Source organism: Oryza sativa, chromosome 3 (genome assembly GCF_034140825.1).
Source record: "Oryza sativa Japonica Group chromosome 3, ASM3414082v1".
In the NCBI taxonomy this organism is placed as follows: Eukaryota; Viridiplantae; Streptophyta; class Magnoliopsida; order Poales; family Poaceae; genus Oryza; species Oryza sativa.
In genome coordinates this window covers 37,355,400-37,373,453 of record NC_089037.1, presented here as the reverse complement: position 1 = coordinate 37,373,453, position 18,054 = coordinate 37,355,400, and the positions used below count along the sequence as shown (strand labels likewise).

Genomic DNA, 18,054 nt, shown 5'->3' with positions numbered 1-18,054 from the left:
TGTTAAATATTTAAAAATGATAGATAGATTTGATAAAATATTGTAGTCGGAGGGTGAACTCCTCAAGCGGAGAACTAGAAAGCCCCCATTTTAGTTCGGCGGGGGGCAGCGGATGAGAATCGAGGTTTGGAGGAAGGAGTGATGTGGAGGGGGGTCTGGCCCCTCAAGAACGATGAGACAAAAAGGGGTTTATACAGGTTCGGACCGCTAAGAGGCGTAATACCCTACTCCTGTATGTGGTTGATTCTGTGAGGAACAAAGTGTATCCGTCGGTTGAAATCCGAGAGCTCCCTCTCCTCACTAGGCCTGGACCTTCTTTTATACCTCAAGGGGTTACCACAGGGGCCCAAAAATCCACCTAGGGAAGAAGGAAAACATTCTTTGCATTTATTACATGTCTTATTCCTCTGACAGAGAAGACCATGCGCACAACATCTCAGCATGGCCCCATCAGATCACGCCGAGCGACACGGGGGACGCCTACGTCATTCTGCATTAACTGCTTGAAAACTTCCAGGCACCCGTTCCCACCAAGGAAAGAATACCCCAATTTAACTGGAGCAGGAAATTGTCCCCAGTTTGTATACGAGGCAAAGGGCTTCTCATCATGGTGATGTGACCAGATGGCACCGGGCACATGCCACTTGACAGGCGGTCAGTGCGCGGTCAGTGCACAGGTGCACTCACCCTGCCACACTGGTCATTCGAGCGTCGTGCAGCCTATCAGCCACGCCTACACGCCACGGCCGTAGGATCTGCCTTAAATGCGGTTAGGTGGGCGTTGGGCGCGCCCACTCAACCCGCACATGCTGGCGGATGCGTGGCCTGACCCCTAACTGTGAAGGGGTAGCCGCCGCTCCACCCCGGGCTCGACCCCCCTCGGGGGAGTTCCACGTGGGTGTTTGGGGGCGGCCTCCTCTCTCTAGACATGATACTCCCTAACCTATATCACCGACAATTGTGCAAATGATGTGAGGGTGTGATGATTGGATATGCTTGTATGTTTATTTGTAGAATTAAATAAATTGTCGATGATGTTGTATGCTTGCATGAGGTTAAATATGTAATTATTGCTAGTGGGTGATGATGTGGTATGGTTGCATGTTGAGCTTTAGATTTAGTGGGCTATAACTTTATAGAAAGTATAGATAAAACAGGAGAAGACGTTGTTACAACGGAGCCGTCGGTGGGAAATCCACTTTTGACTCCCTCAACCATAATACCGTATACCTTATCCCCTATAACTATTAAAACCGATGTAATTTGACTTCCTAATCATTATTCATGATGTGGCTCATTGACCTGCTCCAACCAGCTAACGTGGCTCATTGGCCCCACATATCAGTGCCCCTCCTCTCTCTCTCTTCCCCTATTCTCTCCTCTTGCATGGTTGCATCTCCTCCGGCTATGGCACCCATCCCTGCAACTACCTCAACTTGAATGGCGATGAGGTGAACGGGGCGGGTTGAATGATGACAAGGTGAGGCAACCCGCAAGTAGGGAGGTGACCAACTTTGATACTTTGCGCGCTACCTGCTTCGCGAGGAACCATGCCCACAACGGCGTCACAGACTCTATCCCCAATAGCAAGCATGGCCCAAACACGTGCAACACCTATTGTGTCGTCCCTGTGCCCAATAGCGTCGCTGGGCATGATGTCAACGACAGGTGCAATGTTGCCACTGTCGAGGACATCTTTACGGCTTGGGTCATCAACCACGTGAGGATGAGAGAGGCGAAAGCGAACTTCACTCCCGTCAATCGGCCCTACAGCACGATGTCTGAGCTGTTACGAGGGGTTGGTGCTGTCGCTACCGCCCTCGCCGCTCTAGGGTCGTCATCGCCGTTGTTCCTCTTGGGCACCACCGCGCATATATGGTCAATGAGGTAGCGGATCTAGACACCTCCAGCCGTGGCTTGCCCTACAACACGGCACCTGAGCCATCGCCGTATTCTCTCAAGGGAGGGAGGGGGGGTTGGTGCTGCCACCATCATCCTCGCTGCTCCCGACCGCTACACTGTTCTCCCACGTGCTCACCAAGATACCGACAAAAGGGGGAAAACCATAAAAGAACCCGACCGCTACGCTGTCCTCCTAGGTGCTCACCAAGATACCAGCAAAAGAGGGGGAAACCATAAAAGAAGTGAGTTGAGTGGATTCATTGGGGAGAGAGGCCACCACCAACAATGGCGAGTTCGTGGTGGTGGCAGTGTGGTTGTCGTCCAAGAGCCCACCGTCACCTGCCTGCCAAGGCTGATAGAAGAGGAGGGGAAACGAACCGCTGCCGCAGCAAAGGAGAGATGAGAAAGACAAGCCACGTTAGCGAAAACCGCTTTCAAAACCACTAAGAAAATCAAATTGCACCAGTTTTAATAATTAGGAGGGTCAAGATATCGTATTACCGGAGTCAAAATGCACTTATTCCTCCTTCATACTAATGGCATATGGGAAGGTTTGTCTGACCCAACTAAAGCCCTTGAGATATTACAAATCTGCAAAACCAAAATGTACATATGTTTGGTAGATCTGAATGATATTGAGATAAGAAGATGGCAATTTGTAAAAGTAAAACGTAGTCGGGAGCTGATGCTCATAAATTAGCTAAGTTTGCATGTACTACAACCCTCTTTTTTTCTTTATTGAGGGTACTTGATTTGTCGATATATATTTATGCAAGTACACTTAAAACCTGTTAGTCATGAATAAAACTCTGAACTTTTCTTTCCTCAAAATATGAGAGAGGGAGAGAGACTGCTGCACCTTTCCTCTCAAAAGCTTTGCCGCATCTGCATGGGTTTTTGGCTATTTAAGGGTCCTCCTCCTCTTACTACTAGCAATTAATAGAATGAGAGAATTAATTAATAATTTTTATGGAGTAGTCAGCATTTTTCTCTCGAAAAACAAAAGAGAAAAAGAAAATCATCTCGATCTCAATAGCACTCCGAATCTGGATCGATCGGGTCGTCGTCGGAGAATATAATTGATCACCATGGTTCCGGTGAATTTCGGGGATTCGTCGTCGATTCCCCCAGTGGATGCGGTGGTGCCAATGGCAATGGCTCCTCGGTTACTCTGCTTCCTCTTCCTCCTCCTGCAGCTGTTGCTCTTCCCCCGCGTCGCCGCCATCGTCCTCGCCGCAACCCCCGTCCTGCTTCTCGCCGCCTTCCTCCTCGCCCTCGTCCTCGTCTACAGCGAGCCCAACAACAATAATGAGCCCGATCATCTGATTCCGATCAGGATCAGGTCGCGCAATCCCCATGCCCATGACCATGCCTCCTCCTGCACCGCCTCCGGATCATCGGACGACGACGACGACGCCCAAGACTCGGACTCGGAGTCGGTCTCGGAGCCTGCCGATGATGAGAAGGCTGCGGTGTGGACGGCAGAGGACGAGAAAAGCATCCAGAACATCGGCTCGCTGGAGCTGGAGAGGAATGCCGCTGTGGAGAAGCTCATGTCCTCAAGAAGCATGCACCGCTACTACGCCGCCGACCGCGACCTCATCGACCTCGACCTCGACGGCGATGGCCACCAGCTGCCCCCCGGCTCCGCTCCCTCCATGCACCGCAACCCCTTCTTCTTCCACGATGACCAACAAGCAGCAGCGTCAACGGCGAAGCTGTTCAGCCGACACGAGAGCTTCAGGCCATACTTCGTCGCCGACAAGACGCAGCAGCCGGTCGTCCTCGAGAGCAGCGGTGGCGGCGGCTCTTCCTCGTCTTTGTCTTCGTCTTCCTCTGCCAGCGGCGACCGTGCCGGCCAGCATATGAAGCAAGAAGCCGTGGCTGACTTTTCCTCCAGCTCCAAGGCCATGGTGGTGACGGTGGATGCAGAGCTCCCCAACCCCAAGTCCATGGTAACGGTGGATGTAGAGCTCATCAGCGACTCCTCGGATGATGACGACGACGACATTATGTCGTTGCCCGGCCAGCAAATAACTAAGGTAGCGAGCAGCATGTCAGACGACGACGATGGGGAATCCTCCTTTGAGGTGGAGAGCATCACACGACAGGTAAATGAAACTTTGCATGCCCATGCTGCTGCTGCTGCTGCCGCCGCCGCCGCCGCCCGTGAAGGAAGAGAAGAAAAAGAAGAGAAGAACAAGTTGGCATCGATTGAGGAGGACGAGAGGAGGGAGCGCGACGTCTTTCCGTCTCCGTCCCCGTTCCTCCGGCAAACTCTGCCACCATTAATGGCGACGGCGGTGGTTCTCCTCCTCCTGCCGCCACCACCGCCGCTCCCAAAGCAGTCGTAGCAGCAGCCAGATACAAGACGCCCTCCAAGAAGGCAGTCGTAGGTTTCTTCCGAAAATGACCAACTTAATTAATTTTAATTAGTTACTGTTTCTTCTTATTCTTCAATTCAATTCATCTTAATTTAGCCAGCTCAATCTTTTACCATACGTCACTTATAAAGAGGAGGGTTTATAGTATGTCGTAGTACACTGTATGCAACACGTTTGTATTGTAGTACTACGTATGCATGCATATCAGAATATGTACAGAGTAGTACAGTTCAGCAAGCACGTAGGCGACCTTTCTGGCTTCTGGGTCGCAAAGCCAGCTGCGCTGATGATTCTGATTCTTATCTCACCCATGCATCCATCTCTGTTCTGCATCTAATAGAATAGAGCCCTTGAAAGCAAGCAAAGAACAAGGAATTATTTAATATTAATGCCTTACTTGATGCATACGTACCTTTGCCTGATACCCCTTTTCCAGCAACAGCAAAACTACCATGCGCAGATTGGCATCCTCTTCCACCGTTTCGTTTGGTAGGCAAGCAAGCAAAAGACAATCCATTCCTGGTTCCTCTCCTTAAAAACCAAACCAAGCGGGCCTATGTTTACTGAAGATTAGTCTTTAACAGGGGCCAATTCCTTCCCGTCATCAAACAGACAGACAAACAACCAACACAATGATGATCAATTCTGCCTTAACGGCTGCTTCCTTCCAATCTCCTCCCACTTTCATCAAACTACAAGTACAGCTAAGGCCTCAGAAGCGCCGCCTGCAACACCAACAACAGCTTCTGATTGTTGGCAACAACGGGGCAATAACAATAGGAAAGCAGGAGTTCGTGCTAAAGCCTGTACAAGCAACACTAGGGCCAAATTCAACTGGTGGCCGCGGGGGTTCGCCCCTACCCGATGTGATCCAGCAGTTCTACTCCTCCCTCAACGAGAAGGACAGCAAACGTCTTGAAAACCTGATTGCTCCTGACTGCATCATCGACGACAACGCATACTATAAGCTGCTGGACATCAAGGTTTTACTTGTTCTTCATTCTCATATTACAGACCTACAGTATATAAGCTACAGCATTTTTTAGTCCACTGCTCCATATATATATTGGAAACCGAGCTATCAAGACCTGGTTACCATACTCAAAATTATTCACAGCAACTTCGCTGCATGTAGAGTACCCAAACCTACTTCAGGAGACTGATGGATGCAATGGGAAAGAATTTCAAATTTGCCATCGATGAGGTTTCTCAAGGAGTGGAACCCACTTTCGCAGTAATGTGGCATCTTGGTAAGATACTGTGTAATACAACTCAATAGAAGTGATAAGACAATCAACTTGGATAATGGTATAATTATATTGCTTTTACAGAATGGAATGGTAAAACCATCCCCTTCACCAAGGGCTGCAGCTTCTACATATGTTCAAGAAAAGAAGCAGCACTTGTTATTAGGTAGTTCATATAAATAACTGCTCTTGGGAGATTTTCTTTGTCTATTTCAAAAACAATATTTTTTGTTTCCATGTTTCCTTTGCATTCATGTTAGCTGACTCTTAGAGCTATAACGTTGCAGTGGCTATGCTTCGGTTTAGCCTCTAAATAAATAAAAATAATATTCCCCTTCTGTTATCTCTGATGGTATTCTAACACAATGCAGGAAAATTCATATCTTCCAAGAGTCACCAGTGAAACCATGCAAGTTTTCACTGGTAGGCATGCTAATGAGTTTCTTGTCTATATTACCATACAGTCCAACTGAATCAGAAGTATAACTCTCACTGATGAAATATTCCAATGCTTACAGGAAATACTAAATATCGCTACCAACTTGTTTGACACATTCCCGAATATAGCTGAAGGTACATGCTTCATAGAATCAACTGTTTAGTTTATAATGTTGGTAGCTAAAAAGCAGTCTAAAAATGTTAGTGCACATGCAGGTTTATTAAATAATCCAGAACAAGCAATACAGCCCTTTGTGAGGCTTTACAAGTCCTTCGTGAAGCCTTTCATCGTCCCTTTTCTTGCATACTATACCCACTTTTGGACATACTTGGCTAAAGTATTGACTATGATGCTCCATTTGTTGTATAGAATAATCAAATGGTATGTTTAAAGACTAGAATGACTGAAAAGTCCATATTGTGAAAATAGAAATTATATACGTACCTTATCTGTGCACAAACAATTACAGGTAGCCAAACAAGAAAGGGGACTGTATGGGGACTACCAATGGATCAGAACTTTTCAGATGATGTCATGTCGTTGCCAGAAGTTTATCTTGTCCATTCTCCTGCCTAGAAAGAGTGAACATCATTTCGTTTTTAAGGAATTTACCGTTACTCTATTAGTATAAAACTGTAGATAATCTCTGGAAATGGTTGTAAGCAAGTGTTGAACATTATCATATTTGCACCGTAACATTTTCCCTGCATCATTTCATAAAAGTGACCCCTACAGAAAGAAGTCTATGCTAATAAATCCTGAGTGACAGGCTGATAGCTAACAGCTGTTCCACCATTTTACATATATTCCAATCTGTGTAGAGCAAGTTTCCTTTTCAAGGAAACACCACCACACCATTTGCGTGCTACACAAAATAGTATGGTCCATAAACTAACAGTATGACCTGCACATTTCAGGAGAGATGTACAATCTGCTAATTTTCAAGCTTCATGATGTTTTTTCACCTTAGCATTGGCAACAATGTAAATGTACTCATTTCTATCTATAGCATTAAGCATTGTATTTTCAAACTTAAATTTGCTTTATGACACAAATCCAGTTTTCTCTTGTGGGATTAAAACCCAGGTAAAAAAGACAATGAACAATAAACTTTAGACCAAACAGTAAAGAATGTTATATGTTGCATATAGCATTTACGAGGAGCCAAACCGGTGATGTTGTATGAGAGGATTGTGAGTTCCTTTCAGTTAACTAAGGCAGTGGACGTCATACTATACATGAACTTTAGAAGAGCATATTTCAAAGAAAAGGGGGAGCATAATAACGTATTCAATGTAATGTTCTAGTTGTGGTCACCATACCATAAAATTTCCAAAATAACGTTTGCAGATGAAACATGTGCACCAAAGAGCTAAATGGATTCATCATTACTCTTCTCACCTCCTGTGCTCAACTTGAAGATGCCAGAAGGGAAAGCCCAAGAAATAACCCTTGTGGATCTTGGGGCCTGCAGACGACACTCTTCTATCACCGGAGTACCGCAGATGCCATCCTTGATGAATGATTGGCCACAATCTAAGTTCCTTGCAATATTTCCACCTATGACTCGATTCTTACAGAGATTTCAAGATGCCAATAGAGCCCTGCACATTAACTAGGTCTGGCTGGATGGGTATAACATCAATGGTGCTCGCTGCCTCTGTAAGACGACCTGATCGTCCTAACATATCCAGAAAGAGTGTGTAGTGGCTCCTCTGTGGGAGAACACCAAACAAATTGCCCATAGAGTTGAAGTATTTGATGCCAATGTCAACTAAGCCACTGCGGTTGCAAGCGAAAAGCATTAGTGAGAAAGTGATGCCATCAGGCTTAGCTCCAACCAATGTCATGTCTTCGAAAGCCGACAACGCTTCATTATAATACTCGTTGGATACCAGTGCAGACATCAAGGCATTCCAGGACACAACTTTTGGCTCGCTGATTGACTGGAAAACGCTCCTAGCATCCCCCATACACTTGCATTTGCTGTACATGTCAATAAGACTGTTAGAGACCGAAATGTCACTACTCAATCCTAGTTTCACCGAGCAGCTATGCAACTGCTTCCCAGTCTCTATGGATGCCAAGCTTGCAGCAGACGAAAGGAAGCTAGCGATGCTGAAACCATCGATATCAACATCCTCATGGAACATCCGGACAAACATTTCAAGGGTCCTCTGTTGAAGGCCCATCTGATTTAACCCTCTAGCAAGGCTTGTGTATGTGAACCTGTCCCTTATGAAGGCCATTGTGGTCGCCACTGCCCATGCATCATCCATCCTTGCAAACCTAACATAAACATCAACCAAGGAGTTCCCAACAGCTGCATCCAAAGATTCAAAGCTGGTCTTGAGAATGTAGCCATGGATTTTCCTGGCATGCAGGAAAGCTAGCGAGGAGCTACTGCCTTTGAGAAGAGTGGAGACGGTGAACGAGTTGGGAAGCACCCCGCTAAGCCGCATCTGAGAAAATGCCAAAAACGCCTCCTCATCTCTGCCATGGCATGCAAGTCCAGCGATCAAGGCAGTCCAGGACACGACATTCGGCTTGTCGACTGCATGGAAAGTGTGCAACAAGTCGAGTAAACGGCTGGAGGACTTGCTGTACAAGTCCACAAGTGCATTGCAGACTGAGGTATCATGCTCTAGTCCAAACTTGAACAAGCGGGCATGAATCTGCCGTCCAGGCTGCAGTGCCCGGAAGGAGGAGCAAGCAGAGATCAGGGCAGCGTAGGTGAAGGCATTGGGCAGCACTGCAGCACGGGTCATGGAGCGGAACATCTGAAGAGCAGACTGGAGGTCTCCACTCCGCGCGTAGCCAGTAATGATGGCGGTCCAGAGCACGACGTCGGTTTGAGGCGTGGAGTGGAGCACGGTGTGGGCATAGCCCATGTTGCCGCAGTTGCAGTACATATGGAGGAGCGCGGTCTTGAGCACCAGGTTGAGACCCGCTCCCCAGCGCAGGAGCTGAGCATGAAGCTGAGTGCCTTGGTGGTGCAGGCGGCCGGAGGCGCAGGCAGAGAGTAGCTGGGCGAAGGTGTGTTGAGTGGGCGGCGCACCGGCTTGGAGCATGCAGGGATAGAGCGCGAGAGCTTGCCTCCAGTGGGCCGCGCCCGCGCGGACGAGAGCAGAGATCATGGCTGTGTAGGAGACGGCATCCTTGTGTGCCATTTCGTCGAACAGGTTGCAGGCAGGCGGTATTGCGGCGGTGGGAGAGGAGGCGGCGGCAGCGTAGAAGGCGAGCAGGGAGCAGGCCAGGACGGGATTGGAGGCCACCAAGCCGCGCCGGCATGCCTGGGCGTGTATCTGGTAGGCCAAGCGGGCATCGCAGCAGCGGAGGAGGGCGGAGCAGGCGAGCTCGTCGGCGGCGGCGGTGGTCGGGTGGACGGCGAGAACGCGGCGGAAGACAGTGAGCGCGGCGTCGTGGCGACCGGAGCGAGCGTGGTCAGCGACGGCGGCGGCCCAGGAGGAGGCAGAGCGGCGGAGGCGGAGGCACATATCAATCGATCGATATGGGTTCATTGAATTCATTTCATTTCATGGGTTGGGTTGGGTGGGGGATTGCAATGCAGACTGCAGTTCCCTTCTCTCTCTCCCCCTCTCTCTCTACACCTTCTCTCTCCTCCTGAACCTTGCAGGAACTCTCTCTCTCAAAAAAAAACCTTGCAGGAAGAACTGAAGACCCAATTCAAACAATCCACATTTTGTGATTTTGATCAGGTAGGTCAGTGCTCCAGATCACCTGAGGACCAATTTCTTCGATTCGAGTTGGGAAATGCTCCCTGATTATCCATCATTTGCAACCTTCACCAACATCTCTCCAACAAATATGCCTCTCCAACAAATATGCTTCTCCAACAAATTATGCTTCTGCAGCGAATTCTCCACTCATCTCTCTATCAAATGCCTTTGAACTCATTCCTGCAACAAATACTAGTATGCCTTCATTTATTGTGCATTTTCCTGTCGAACAAACAAATCGTCAATTGCAAACCATATGCAACAGAACTGCAGTAGAGTAGCAGCATCTTCTCCATTCTATGCTCCGCTCATTAATCCTTGTTCATGTATACAGCATGTATTATAGTAGCATTCAACAAGGATGCACTCACAGCATCTCTTACATACAAGGCACCAGTGCATTCTCATCTTGTTAAAAAAAGGAGAAAAGGATCTTAAAAACACAGTGAGCATACATCACATGGGACAAAATGAATTTCCATATATATCCTCTTAAGTCTCTTCCTCCTCTTCCTCAGATGCATCATGCGCGCCAAACAGCCTGTTCAAGATGGCCTGGTTCCATCCTAATCGTCGAGCTGAGCTTGAGTGCAAGATTCTTGTGGTAAAGTTGCGCCACTTAGAGGGGCTGTTGCGACCATCATCCCCTGATGACTCACCATGGCACACGCCAGATCTGCGAGTATCTGGATAGTACTTGAGGACCACACCGTTCTTGTAAGGATCTACTCCTAGTTCCCGCGGCAGTGGAATCCCCACTATTTGGACATGAGATATGCTGAAAATTAGTACATGTGCCACATTGTCAGTGCAACGAAACAAAGTTCAGAACAAAACAATAACTCAACAGTACCCAACTCACCATATGTAATATAGATCATCCATTTCCTGTTTCTGAACCCTACCAAGAAACTCAATCTTCACAACTCCACCGATGCATAGAACTGCGCGTGGAAGCTTAAAAGACTGAAGGACACTTTCCTGGAATATGGTACATTATTTACATTCAGCAAGTTTGCACACGAGAACTGCAATGATGTATTGACCTATATATGTTGGACCAGGAACACAAGATTTGCCCCTCTACATCTAGCACATTCAAAAAACTGCTACCAGGATATGTAGGGTTGGTTTAGTAGGGCAATATATTGTATTTGGTTTGTTACCAACCAAAGTGATAAAAAAAATTTGATGCTACAAAATTTTGGCCGATTTTTTTTAATCTAAGCACATGCAACCTCATAATTCCAAATGTGAGCATGTATTGTCCTGAATTCTGTTTCTAATCAAACTAGCTAGCAGGCACAAAGCAAATGATCCATTAACATGTTTTGCTAGTATTACAATTACCCTTTGCTGATGCAGCTTCTATGTGAAACAAATCAAGATTTGTTAGCACACATAATATTATGATTTTGATGATCCAAGCAGATGGATTATATTTCAACCGGCCGCTACAGTTCCAATTTTCAAAACGAAAACAACATCCAAGTCAAATATGGATTAAGAAAAAAAAAGACGAAGAAAGCTCGAGACTAACGGCATGACGGCACGGTGCCCTATCTCGTAATGGTTGATCCAACCAATTGCAAATGGTAATAAGATTTTCTTTTCTGACGACAAACAATCAATTAGACCTAAACAAGTCGCTACGAGCTAGTGATTTGTCCAATGATCAGCAGCCATTAGTTTGTTATATTTCGTTTGACATTAAGTCCGATGGAAGACCACTGCACACACATGTGGGCTTCTTGATTAAAAATAGAATTCCATCCATTACCTGCTCATATTTGGAATTAGAAGGTTGCATGTGCTTAGATGTGAAAATTTCTGAAATTTTGGTAATGTAGAGTGTGTTTGATTTGCTAGCAAAAATTGGTAAACCAACCCATACATGCCAAAAATAAATCCTGCATCAAGAATGCTTAGTTTTTAGGGGAGGCATGTGACGGCATGAAAAACACTGACCTGCAGCATTGGAAATTGTGGAGATGTGTACGTCCAGATATAGTTGTCATCAGCAGCCAACTGGCCTTCATTATCATGAGATACAAGTAATTGAGATGGTAGAGGTGTCTTTGGGTAACCCATCTGGAAGCGGACATATTTTGCGGAGTATATTGGATCACCATACTGGAAGAAAGCTGGGTGCAAGAGACAGGTAATACTAGTATTTAGCAAGAGGAGTAAAAAGAAGGAAGGAGGATGGGTGGGCTGACCTCTGAATGGCTGTATGTTGATTTGTTGAACGAGGCATAGATCGGAGCGAAGCCTGTAAAAGAGGCATTCGGGCACAGCAGGATCGAAGTGGCCGGCGCTGGACCAATAAGAGGGCCTCATCATGGCCACCCAATCGGTGGGCACAAGGGTGTTTTGTATGGTCTCCTCAGGGAAATTGTCGGTGGTGGAGGCACCGATGCAGCGGATGATGCAGTCCTGGGGGTCATCCAAGAGAAGGGCATAGCTGAGATGCATGTACGCCCTGTGCTGGTGCTCCGCATCCGACTCAGAAGCAGAGGCAATGGCTTGTTTGGTAATAATACGGGTGAAGTTTGAAGCTTCAGGGCAAAGGCGCAGGCATTGGATCTTGCTGAAGCCATTCCGAACAACTGAGGGCAAGGACAGCAAAACCAGTTGGTCCAATATACTACTAATTTATAAGGATTAAGGATGGAGAAATCAATCAAAAAATTGGAGTACTTGGTGCAATTAAGAGGATATATTACTACTATACCGAGTATATATTATTGAAGGATGAGGAAAGAGAAGAGATGGGGGTACGGACCGAATCGGCGCCAGGAACGGGAGACGGCGGAGGCGCGGGCGAGATCAGCGGGGTGGTCTAGGAAGGTGAAAACGGCGGCGGAGGTGTCCGGGCCGATCCACTCGAGGAAGTCGAAGCGCGCCTCCTCCTCCTCCTTCTCTTCCTCAGGGCCAGGCTCCTCCATGCACAGCTAGCTAACCCTAGCTTCCTTCCTTCCTCTTCCTCTTGTTCCACTCCTGGTCTCCCCTCCTCTCCTCTCCTCTCGACAAGACGGAGACGGAGGAATCCCAAAGCGGCAAGGACGAAAATGCCCCTGCGACTGCGATGGGCTTATTCGTCTGGGCTCATCGGTCCAAGTGGGCCGGCCCACCTACCATTTTTTTATGTACAGATTGCTTGTTGATTTGATATAAAAAAGAAAAGAAGAAGAAGAAGAAGAAGAGGATAGAATAGAAGGGGAGGAGGAGAGACGAGAGGAGTGGTTGTGGCCATGGCCATGGCGGCCGCCGTCCACCGCTTCCTTGGCGTATTTCCCGCCCCGTCGACGCCCACGCCTCCGCCTCGACAACTATCGCCTCGCCCCCATCACATTCCTCCTTCCCTCGTCCGATGTTGTTCCTCGTCCCCCGTATGCGCCGCCACAGTTGCAGTTGCACAACCCCAAGAGTTCGTCGTCGTCACCTTCTATAAGTTCGTCTCCATCGACGACCCCCGCGCCGAGGTGTCCAGGCACCTCCACTTCCTCCAGGTTCCTATTCCTTCTCTCCCTCTTCCTCTTCCCTCTTCTCCTCTATGTGAAATTGTTGCAGCTAACAAGGCTCGATTTGATTGTACCAAGAATTTATATGTACTCGTCTCTCTCTCTCTCAGGGCCGCGACATACATGGCCGCATTTACATGAACGAGCAGGGAATCAATGCCCAGGTAAAACAAGCTTCTGTTTCATTTCTTTCTTTCTTTTCTTATATCGCTCTAGTGCTTCCACCAACATGGAGTACTACGGTATTTACCATGTCTTTTATCATTATATGACAACTTGACTGAGACTGGTGACATGGTAACATGAATGAATGATGATTGTGTTTAGTAACAAGCACATGTGTTGCTTAAGGTCCGGCTTGATTTAGATTATTGCCGTGGACTCTCTACTCGAGTATAGTGATAAATTAAATATTTTATAAAATAAACTTAACTAATACCTTAAAATAACTGGTATAAGCAATGCCGTAGAAGAAATTTTTTAATAAACATTACTTTTAGATTTTTAGAAGCGTGGAGCAAATAATATGTTTCAATAACCAGGTGAATAAGCTAAAAAGTAGATTAACAACAAAGTCAACCACAACTGTGAAGATGTACATATGTTTCTACAATAATATCACTGCCTTTTACCTTGCATTTTCTCTTTTAAGCAGCAATGAATAAATTAACATGTATGAAGAAGAAAACCTGAAAATCTTTAAAATGTTTATTTTTTAGCATGGCTAGCCATAATATGAATGTGCTGAGCCCTGCATTACATGTACAAATTATTACATAATATGATTGTTTTTATATCAATTTCTACTCTAATTTCTTCCTCTTGTCACAGTACAGTGGTCCACATAAAGATGCGGTAGCATATGCAGACTGGCTTAGAAAAGACCATCGATTTCGTGATCTACTTGTCCAAACTTCACCATCGTTATGTGGCCATGCTTTTCCTCGCTTGAAACTGCGGTACAAACCATCGCTTGTTCAGGTAAGCCATGCTTTCATTCTACTGCACAGGGGAAACAGAAGCTAATAGCTTACCTGGATACGCTGATCTGCTTTCTATATTGAATTTCTCAAGTGTCTCAATGAACTGAAGATTGTCATACAGGAAAAAATATTCTTCTACTAACCTGCTAAACTTCTAAATCTAACTGAATGTAGATGATTTTTTTTACATGATTGGAAATACAATGTGTATAAAAAAAATAATGAAACTGTTTCTTTCAAGGGTCTAGATACTGAGCAAATAATCAGACGTGCGAGTTTCTAGAGCTTCTCCTGGATATACATTGATATATTTTAAAATGGCCTAGACCTTCTCCTGATGCTATATGGTGGCAACCTTATGCCTCCGAGCTCCTTTTGCTGCTGTTACATTTGAATGAAAAAATAACTTGTCTATCGTACTGATTCCTGCTCTGGAAGAGATGTTTATTTTGCTGTGAACCTTAACTGGGTTTCTTATATTCTTTGGGCTGGCTGGGTGCCTAACGGCAGAACCTGGGAATGTAATTCATTTCCATTATCTAAAAACAATAATTCTCTTGGTATAACAAAGCTGGAAACAATTCTTTTGGATTTTGAGTGGAGCGCAGGATAAGGATTTGGTAAGAAGAGTCTATTTATGGAAATGGCATCCTGTCTTTCCTCAGTAACGGAGTGAGTAGCTACCCCAACTTCTGTTCCAGTTCCATTACTAGGCAGGAGTCCAAAGTAAATCTTCCCAACTCCACGACTGCATCTTCCATGAAGATCAGGAGACCCCTCACATTCTGCTGCCCATGAGACTTGCCTTTGTGCACCCCTTCAACTAAACTCTGATCTGCGGTGTAAATATTATTAATCAATTGTCCACTGCCTGGAAATTTGGAGCTTTTACAAGTTGATGTCTTAGCATATTCTAGAGCAATTACCCTAGCTCTTTTCAACATTTCGAAAGTGCAGTATACACCAATACATGTTTTTCAAATGCAGTGTTTCAAGTTTTCTTTTTGGTGACAGCGCAAGGTCCATTCATGTAGTTGTTCCATCATTTAAGTCTCTTCAGTTTGTATTTATCTCGGTCTGTTTGGTGGAGGTGCGAACTGAAAAGATCTGAACTTTTTATCTATACTGTACTAGGACATTACAGTTTGTTAGAAAATAATCCAATTTACTATATGAAGTCTCTAGACATCTTATTTCAAATAAAAACTCCCAGTTGGAAGGAGGTTGTTCACATCTTCCTTTGGTGGACCCTAGCATGCGTGCTACACCATTGACTCCATCAGAGTGGAGGGAAAGACTTGAAGCTAGAAAATGCCTTGATGTGTCATCGAGTGAAGCAGCTGGAGATAGCTCTGGAAGGAGGCTTTTGCTCCTCGATGTCAGGAATGGTAAAGTATATTTTTATTTAATACAAACTTGTATAGTTTAGCAGCTGTTTCCTAAGTACTGCCAAATCAACAAGTGATGAATAGAGATAAGCATATTTTTACGGCTGAAAATAGCTATTAGTGCTGTTGTGTTAATAGAAAAAAAAGGGTTTGCATAACAGGAGGCAAAACCATAAATCCTTGTAATTGGTAGAGTGGTGCTGTTATGATCTGTGGTGTATATTTACCATGGCTAGAGAGAGTCGGAGACTATTGAGAGAAAAATTTCCAATGTCGGAAGTATGTCTAGATTATAGTGTAGATTGACCGTATATATGTAGAGTTGATATAATTCCCTTTTAGAGAAAAGGGTGTGTTTTCTTATACAAATTTATAAGAAAAAACTGTATTTTAAGAATAAATATAGGAGCTGTACAGAAAATATAACTATATTTTCAACGAATTAAATTTAAAAATATACCTCTTTTTTCATTATTTTGCGTTTATATACCTATGTGGCGAAAATCTGCACAAATATACATCTTTCACAGTGTGGTTTCGCGGGACCGAGACGGTCCCGCACTACCATTCCGCGGGACCGGCGGTCCCGTAGCCCAGCCATGCGGCACCGTCTCGCTCTCGCAGCCCGAAAGAGCGGTATCGTGTGGCATGCGGGCTGACGCAAGGTACCGCGCCAGCGGTACCGCCAGCCAGCCGCGCGTGACCGCTGCATGGATCGGTCACGGATCAGCTGCATGCATCTGCATGCATCCAACCGTCCCGCGGGACTGCCGATCCCGCGTTTTGGACGGGTATATTTACGCAAATTCTCCACATACAGGTATATAAATATAAATTATTGTAAAAATAAGTATATTCGTAATTTTTTTCCTATTTTCAACTACAAACATAATGTAGGTTTGTTTTTCATATATCACAAGCTCGATGGATCTGCCTGTTCTATCGGGTCACTCTTTTGATTTTGGACTGGAATTTATGTTTTTCTACTTCCCTTTTTTTAAAAAAATTTCTTGTCAGATTATGAATGGGATATTGGACATTTTCAAGGAGCTCAGCGACCTAATGTGGACTGCTTCAGGAGCACATCCTTTGGGCTCTCAGAGTCAGAGCAGGAGGTAAGACTAGCTACTGTGATGTATGCCACAGTAGAGTTTGTTAGTTATTGGACTAGTTTCGGCTGGACACTCCTACTTGGTACTGAGTGTGTAACTGTGTGTGTATGCAGATGGATTCTTCAGATCCTCTAAATGGTATAGACAAAGAAAATACAGATATATTAATGTACTGCACTGGTGGCATAAGATGTGATGTGTATTCAACAATTCTTAGGTAAGCAGATATCGACATTCTCACTTTGTGGAATGGAAATAGTATGCATCTGGCGTTCTAATAAGACTTTCTTTCGAGTCTGTTTCATTCCCGTACACTATGTTCCCAGGAAGAAGGGCTTCCGGAACCTGTATACATTGAAGGGAGGAGTGTCCAATTATCTGAAGGAGGAGGGGTCTGCAGGATGGGTGGGGAATTTGTTCGTGTTTGATGGACGGCTCTCCCTGCCACCGGCAACGTACAAGCCTGGAGCAGGTGATGATGATGATGAGGAGGAGGAGGAGGGGAGAAACAGAAGCAGTTCAGAGCTGGGGAGATGCTATGCATGTGGGTCAGAGGTGGTTGAGTTGAGGCACCGGAACTGCGCAAACATCGACTGCAACCGGCTTTACCTGTATGTTCGTTCGTCGTCTCTGCTAATGCCAGCAATTTTTTCTTTCTTTCTTTCTTTCATTCTTACAGTAGATATTAGCAGTAATGTGTATAAAACGAACGAACGAGTGATGAACTGAAGTGAAGTGATTATCCTATTAATTAGGTGCTGCGGGCGATGCGTGGAGGAGCTGAGAGGATGCTGCGGTGAGGGCTGCACCGCCGCGCCTCGCCTGCGACCGCTGCTGCCATCACACCAGAGATACCACAAGTGGCATCTCTACCGCCATTTGGACCTGGGGGCACCATCATCTCCATCCTAGCTTACTAGTATAGTACTCCATGCTGCCATGCATTTGGATGGATTGGATTGGATTTTCCTGTTGTTTCCTGCACGCTTAACTGTGCGTGTAGTCTCATCTGTCATGCCCCAAGTCTCAAATCTGCCTGCCTTCTTTCAGCTTCAGTTGGTACCAAAGCTGACTCACCTCCACGACGACCTTCTCTTAATTTTCCTCTTGGCCAGCCTCCTCTTTACTTTCGGTGGATTCCTATGTATAGTCCCTTTATTGATTATGTATATTTTGATTAGGGACACGTCTACACGGCGACCACTTCATCCCAAGTGTAAACCCTCCTTTTCAGCTTCTAAAAATAGCAAAAGAAGCACTTTGCATGGATGTACCCCGACTGACCGATACCATTGGAAATAAGGGTATGAAAACAGTATGGAAATTTTGCGTGTT

At 45.7% G+C, this 18,054-nt stretch overlaps 5 protein-coding genes across 16 annotated transcripts; 3 read left to right on the top strand and 2 right to left on the bottom strand.

Annotated features, from left to right (window-relative positions):
• The first annotated feature begins 2,840 nt into the window (after nt 1-2,840).
• LOC136351066 (uncharacterized) lies at nt 2,841-4,859 on the top strand. The gene has a single exon (XM_066308857.1). It carries the CDS (start codon nt 2,991-2,993, stop codon nt 4,254-4,256), a length of 1,266 nt encoding a protein of 421 aa, XP_066164954.1. The 5' UTR covers nt 2,841-2,990; the 3' UTR covers nt 4,257-4,859.
• On the bottom strand, nt 4,368-9,512 carry LOC4334879 (pentatricopeptide repeat-containing protein At5g52850, chloroplastic). 8 transcript variants are annotated; one of them, XM_015775347.3, is made up of 5 exons: nt 7,374-9,512; nt 6,417-6,544; nt 5,148-5,223; nt 4,699-5,011; nt 4,368-4,619 (listed from the first exon to the last, which is right to left on the bottom strand). In XM_015775347.3, the coding sequence occupies exon 1, from the start codon at nt 9,500-9,502 to the stop codon at nt 7,547-7,549; it is 1,956 nt and encodes a 651-aa protein (XP_015630833.1). In that variant the 5' UTR covers nt 9,503-9,512; the 3' UTR covers nt 4,368-4,619; nt 4,699-5,011; nt 5,148-5,223; nt 6,417-6,544; nt 7,374-7,546. The 8 variants fall into 8 exon arrangements, with proteins under 8 accessions (XP_015630833.1, XP_025879895.1, XP_066164949.1 ...); XM_026024110.2 differs by having other exon boundaries at nt 5,148-6,544; XM_066308852.1 differs by having other exon boundaries at nt 4,699-5,223.
• LOC4334880 (uncharacterized) lies at nt 4,919-6,694 on the top strand. 2 transcript variants are annotated; one of them, XM_066308858.1, is made up of 7 exons: nt 4,919-5,269; nt 5,422-5,536; nt 5,618-5,699; nt 5,905-5,956; nt 6,052-6,106; nt 6,188-6,353; nt 6,442-6,694. In XM_066308858.1, exons 1-7 carry the CDS (start codon nt 4,919-4,921, stop codon nt 6,443-6,445), a joined length of 825 nt encoding a protein of 274 aa, XP_066164955.1. In that variant the 3' UTR covers nt 6,446-6,694. The 2 variants fall into 2 exon arrangements, with proteins under 2 accessions (XP_066164955.1, XP_015630838.2); XM_015775352.3 differs by having other exon boundaries at nt 6,188-6,694.
• A 457-nt stretch (nt 9,513-9,969) lies between the features above and the next one.
• LOC4334878 (F-box protein At4g00755) lies at nt 9,970-12,714 on the bottom strand. 4 transcript variants are annotated; one of them, XM_015775341.2, is made up of 5 exons: nt 12,498-12,714; nt 11,932-12,321; nt 11,681-11,856; nt 10,575-10,693; nt 9,970-10,490 (listed from the first exon to the last, which is right to left on the bottom strand). In XM_015775341.2, exons 1-5 carry the CDS (start codon nt 12,658-12,660, stop codon nt 10,205-10,207), a joined length of 1,134 nt encoding a protein of 377 aa, XP_015630827.1. In that variant the 5' UTR covers nt 12,661-12,714; the 3' UTR covers nt 9,970-10,204. The 4 variants fall into 4 exon arrangements, with proteins under 4 accessions (XP_015630827.1, XP_015630829.1, XP_015630826.1 ...); XM_015775343.2 differs by having other exon boundaries at nt 9,970-10,470; XM_015775340.2 differs by having other exon boundaries at nt 11,681-12,321.
• A 208-nt stretch (nt 12,715-12,922) lies between these two features.
• On the top strand, nt 12,923-18,054 carry LOC4334877 (rhodanese-like domain-containing protein 8, chloroplastic). The gene is made up of 8 exons (XM_015775339.3): nt 12,923-13,224; nt 13,347-13,400; nt 14,068-14,217; nt 15,433-15,607; nt 16,625-16,722; nt 16,833-16,936; nt 17,046-17,330; nt 17,475-18,054. Exons 1-8 carry the CDS (start codon nt 12,967-12,969, stop codon nt 17,629-17,631), a joined length of 1,281 nt encoding a protein of 426 aa, XP_015630825.1. The 5' UTR covers nt 12,923-12,966; the 3' UTR covers nt 17,632-18,054.

What these genes read in the sequence shown, in the direction of transcription:
- LOC4334879 (XM_066308856.1), bottom strand. Translation starts at nt 9,502, where the DNA reads ATGAATTCAATGAACCCATATCGATCGATTGATATGTGCCTCCGCCTC.
- LOC4334880 (XM_015775352.3), top strand. Translation starts at nt 4,919, where the DNA reads ATGATGATCAATTCTGCCTTAACGGCTGCTTCCTTCCAATCTCCTCCC. An exon ending in CGCAGTAATGTGGCATCTTG is followed by an intron (nt 5,537 to 5,617) that starts GTAAGATACTGT and finishes TTGCTTTTACAG; the next exon opens with AATGGAATGGTAAAACCATC. An exon ending in GAAGCAGCACTTGTTATTAG is followed by an intron (nt 5,700 to 5,904) that starts GTAGTTCATATA and finishes AACACAATGCAG; the next exon opens with GAAAATTCATATCTTCCAAG.
- LOC4334877 (XM_015775339.3), top strand. Translation starts at nt 12,967, where the DNA reads ATGGCCATGGCGGCCGCCGTCCACCGCTTCCTTGGCGTATTTCCCGCC. An exon ending in GCTCCTCGATGTCAGGAATG is followed by an intron (nt 15,608 to 16,624) that starts GTAAAGTATATT and finishes ATTTCTTGTCAG; the next exon opens with ATTATGAATGGGATATTGGA. An exon ending in GTGTATTCAACAATTCTTAG is followed by an intron (nt 16,937 to 17,045) that starts GTAAGCAGATAT and finishes CTATGTTCCCAG; the next exon opens with GAAGAAGGGCTTCCGGAACC.
- LOC136351066 (XM_066308857.1), top strand. Translation starts at nt 2,991, where the DNA reads ATGGTTCCGGTGAATTTCGGGGATTCGTCGTCGATTCCCCCAGTGGAT.
- LOC4334878 (XM_015775340.2), bottom strand. Translation starts at nt 12,660, where the DNA reads ATGGAGGAGCCTGGCCCTGAGGAAGAGAAGGAGGAGGAGGAGGCGCGC. An exon ending in CCGTTCCTGGCGCCGATTCG is followed by an intron (nt 12,322 to 12,497) that starts GTCCGTACCCCC and finishes CCTTGCCCTCAG; the next exon opens with TTGTTCGGAATGGCTTCAGC. An exon ending in CACAATTTCCAATGCTGCAG is followed by an intron (nt 10,694 to 11,680) that starts GTCAGTGTTTTT and finishes ACCATATTCCAG; the next exon opens with GAAAGTGTCCTTCAGTCTTT.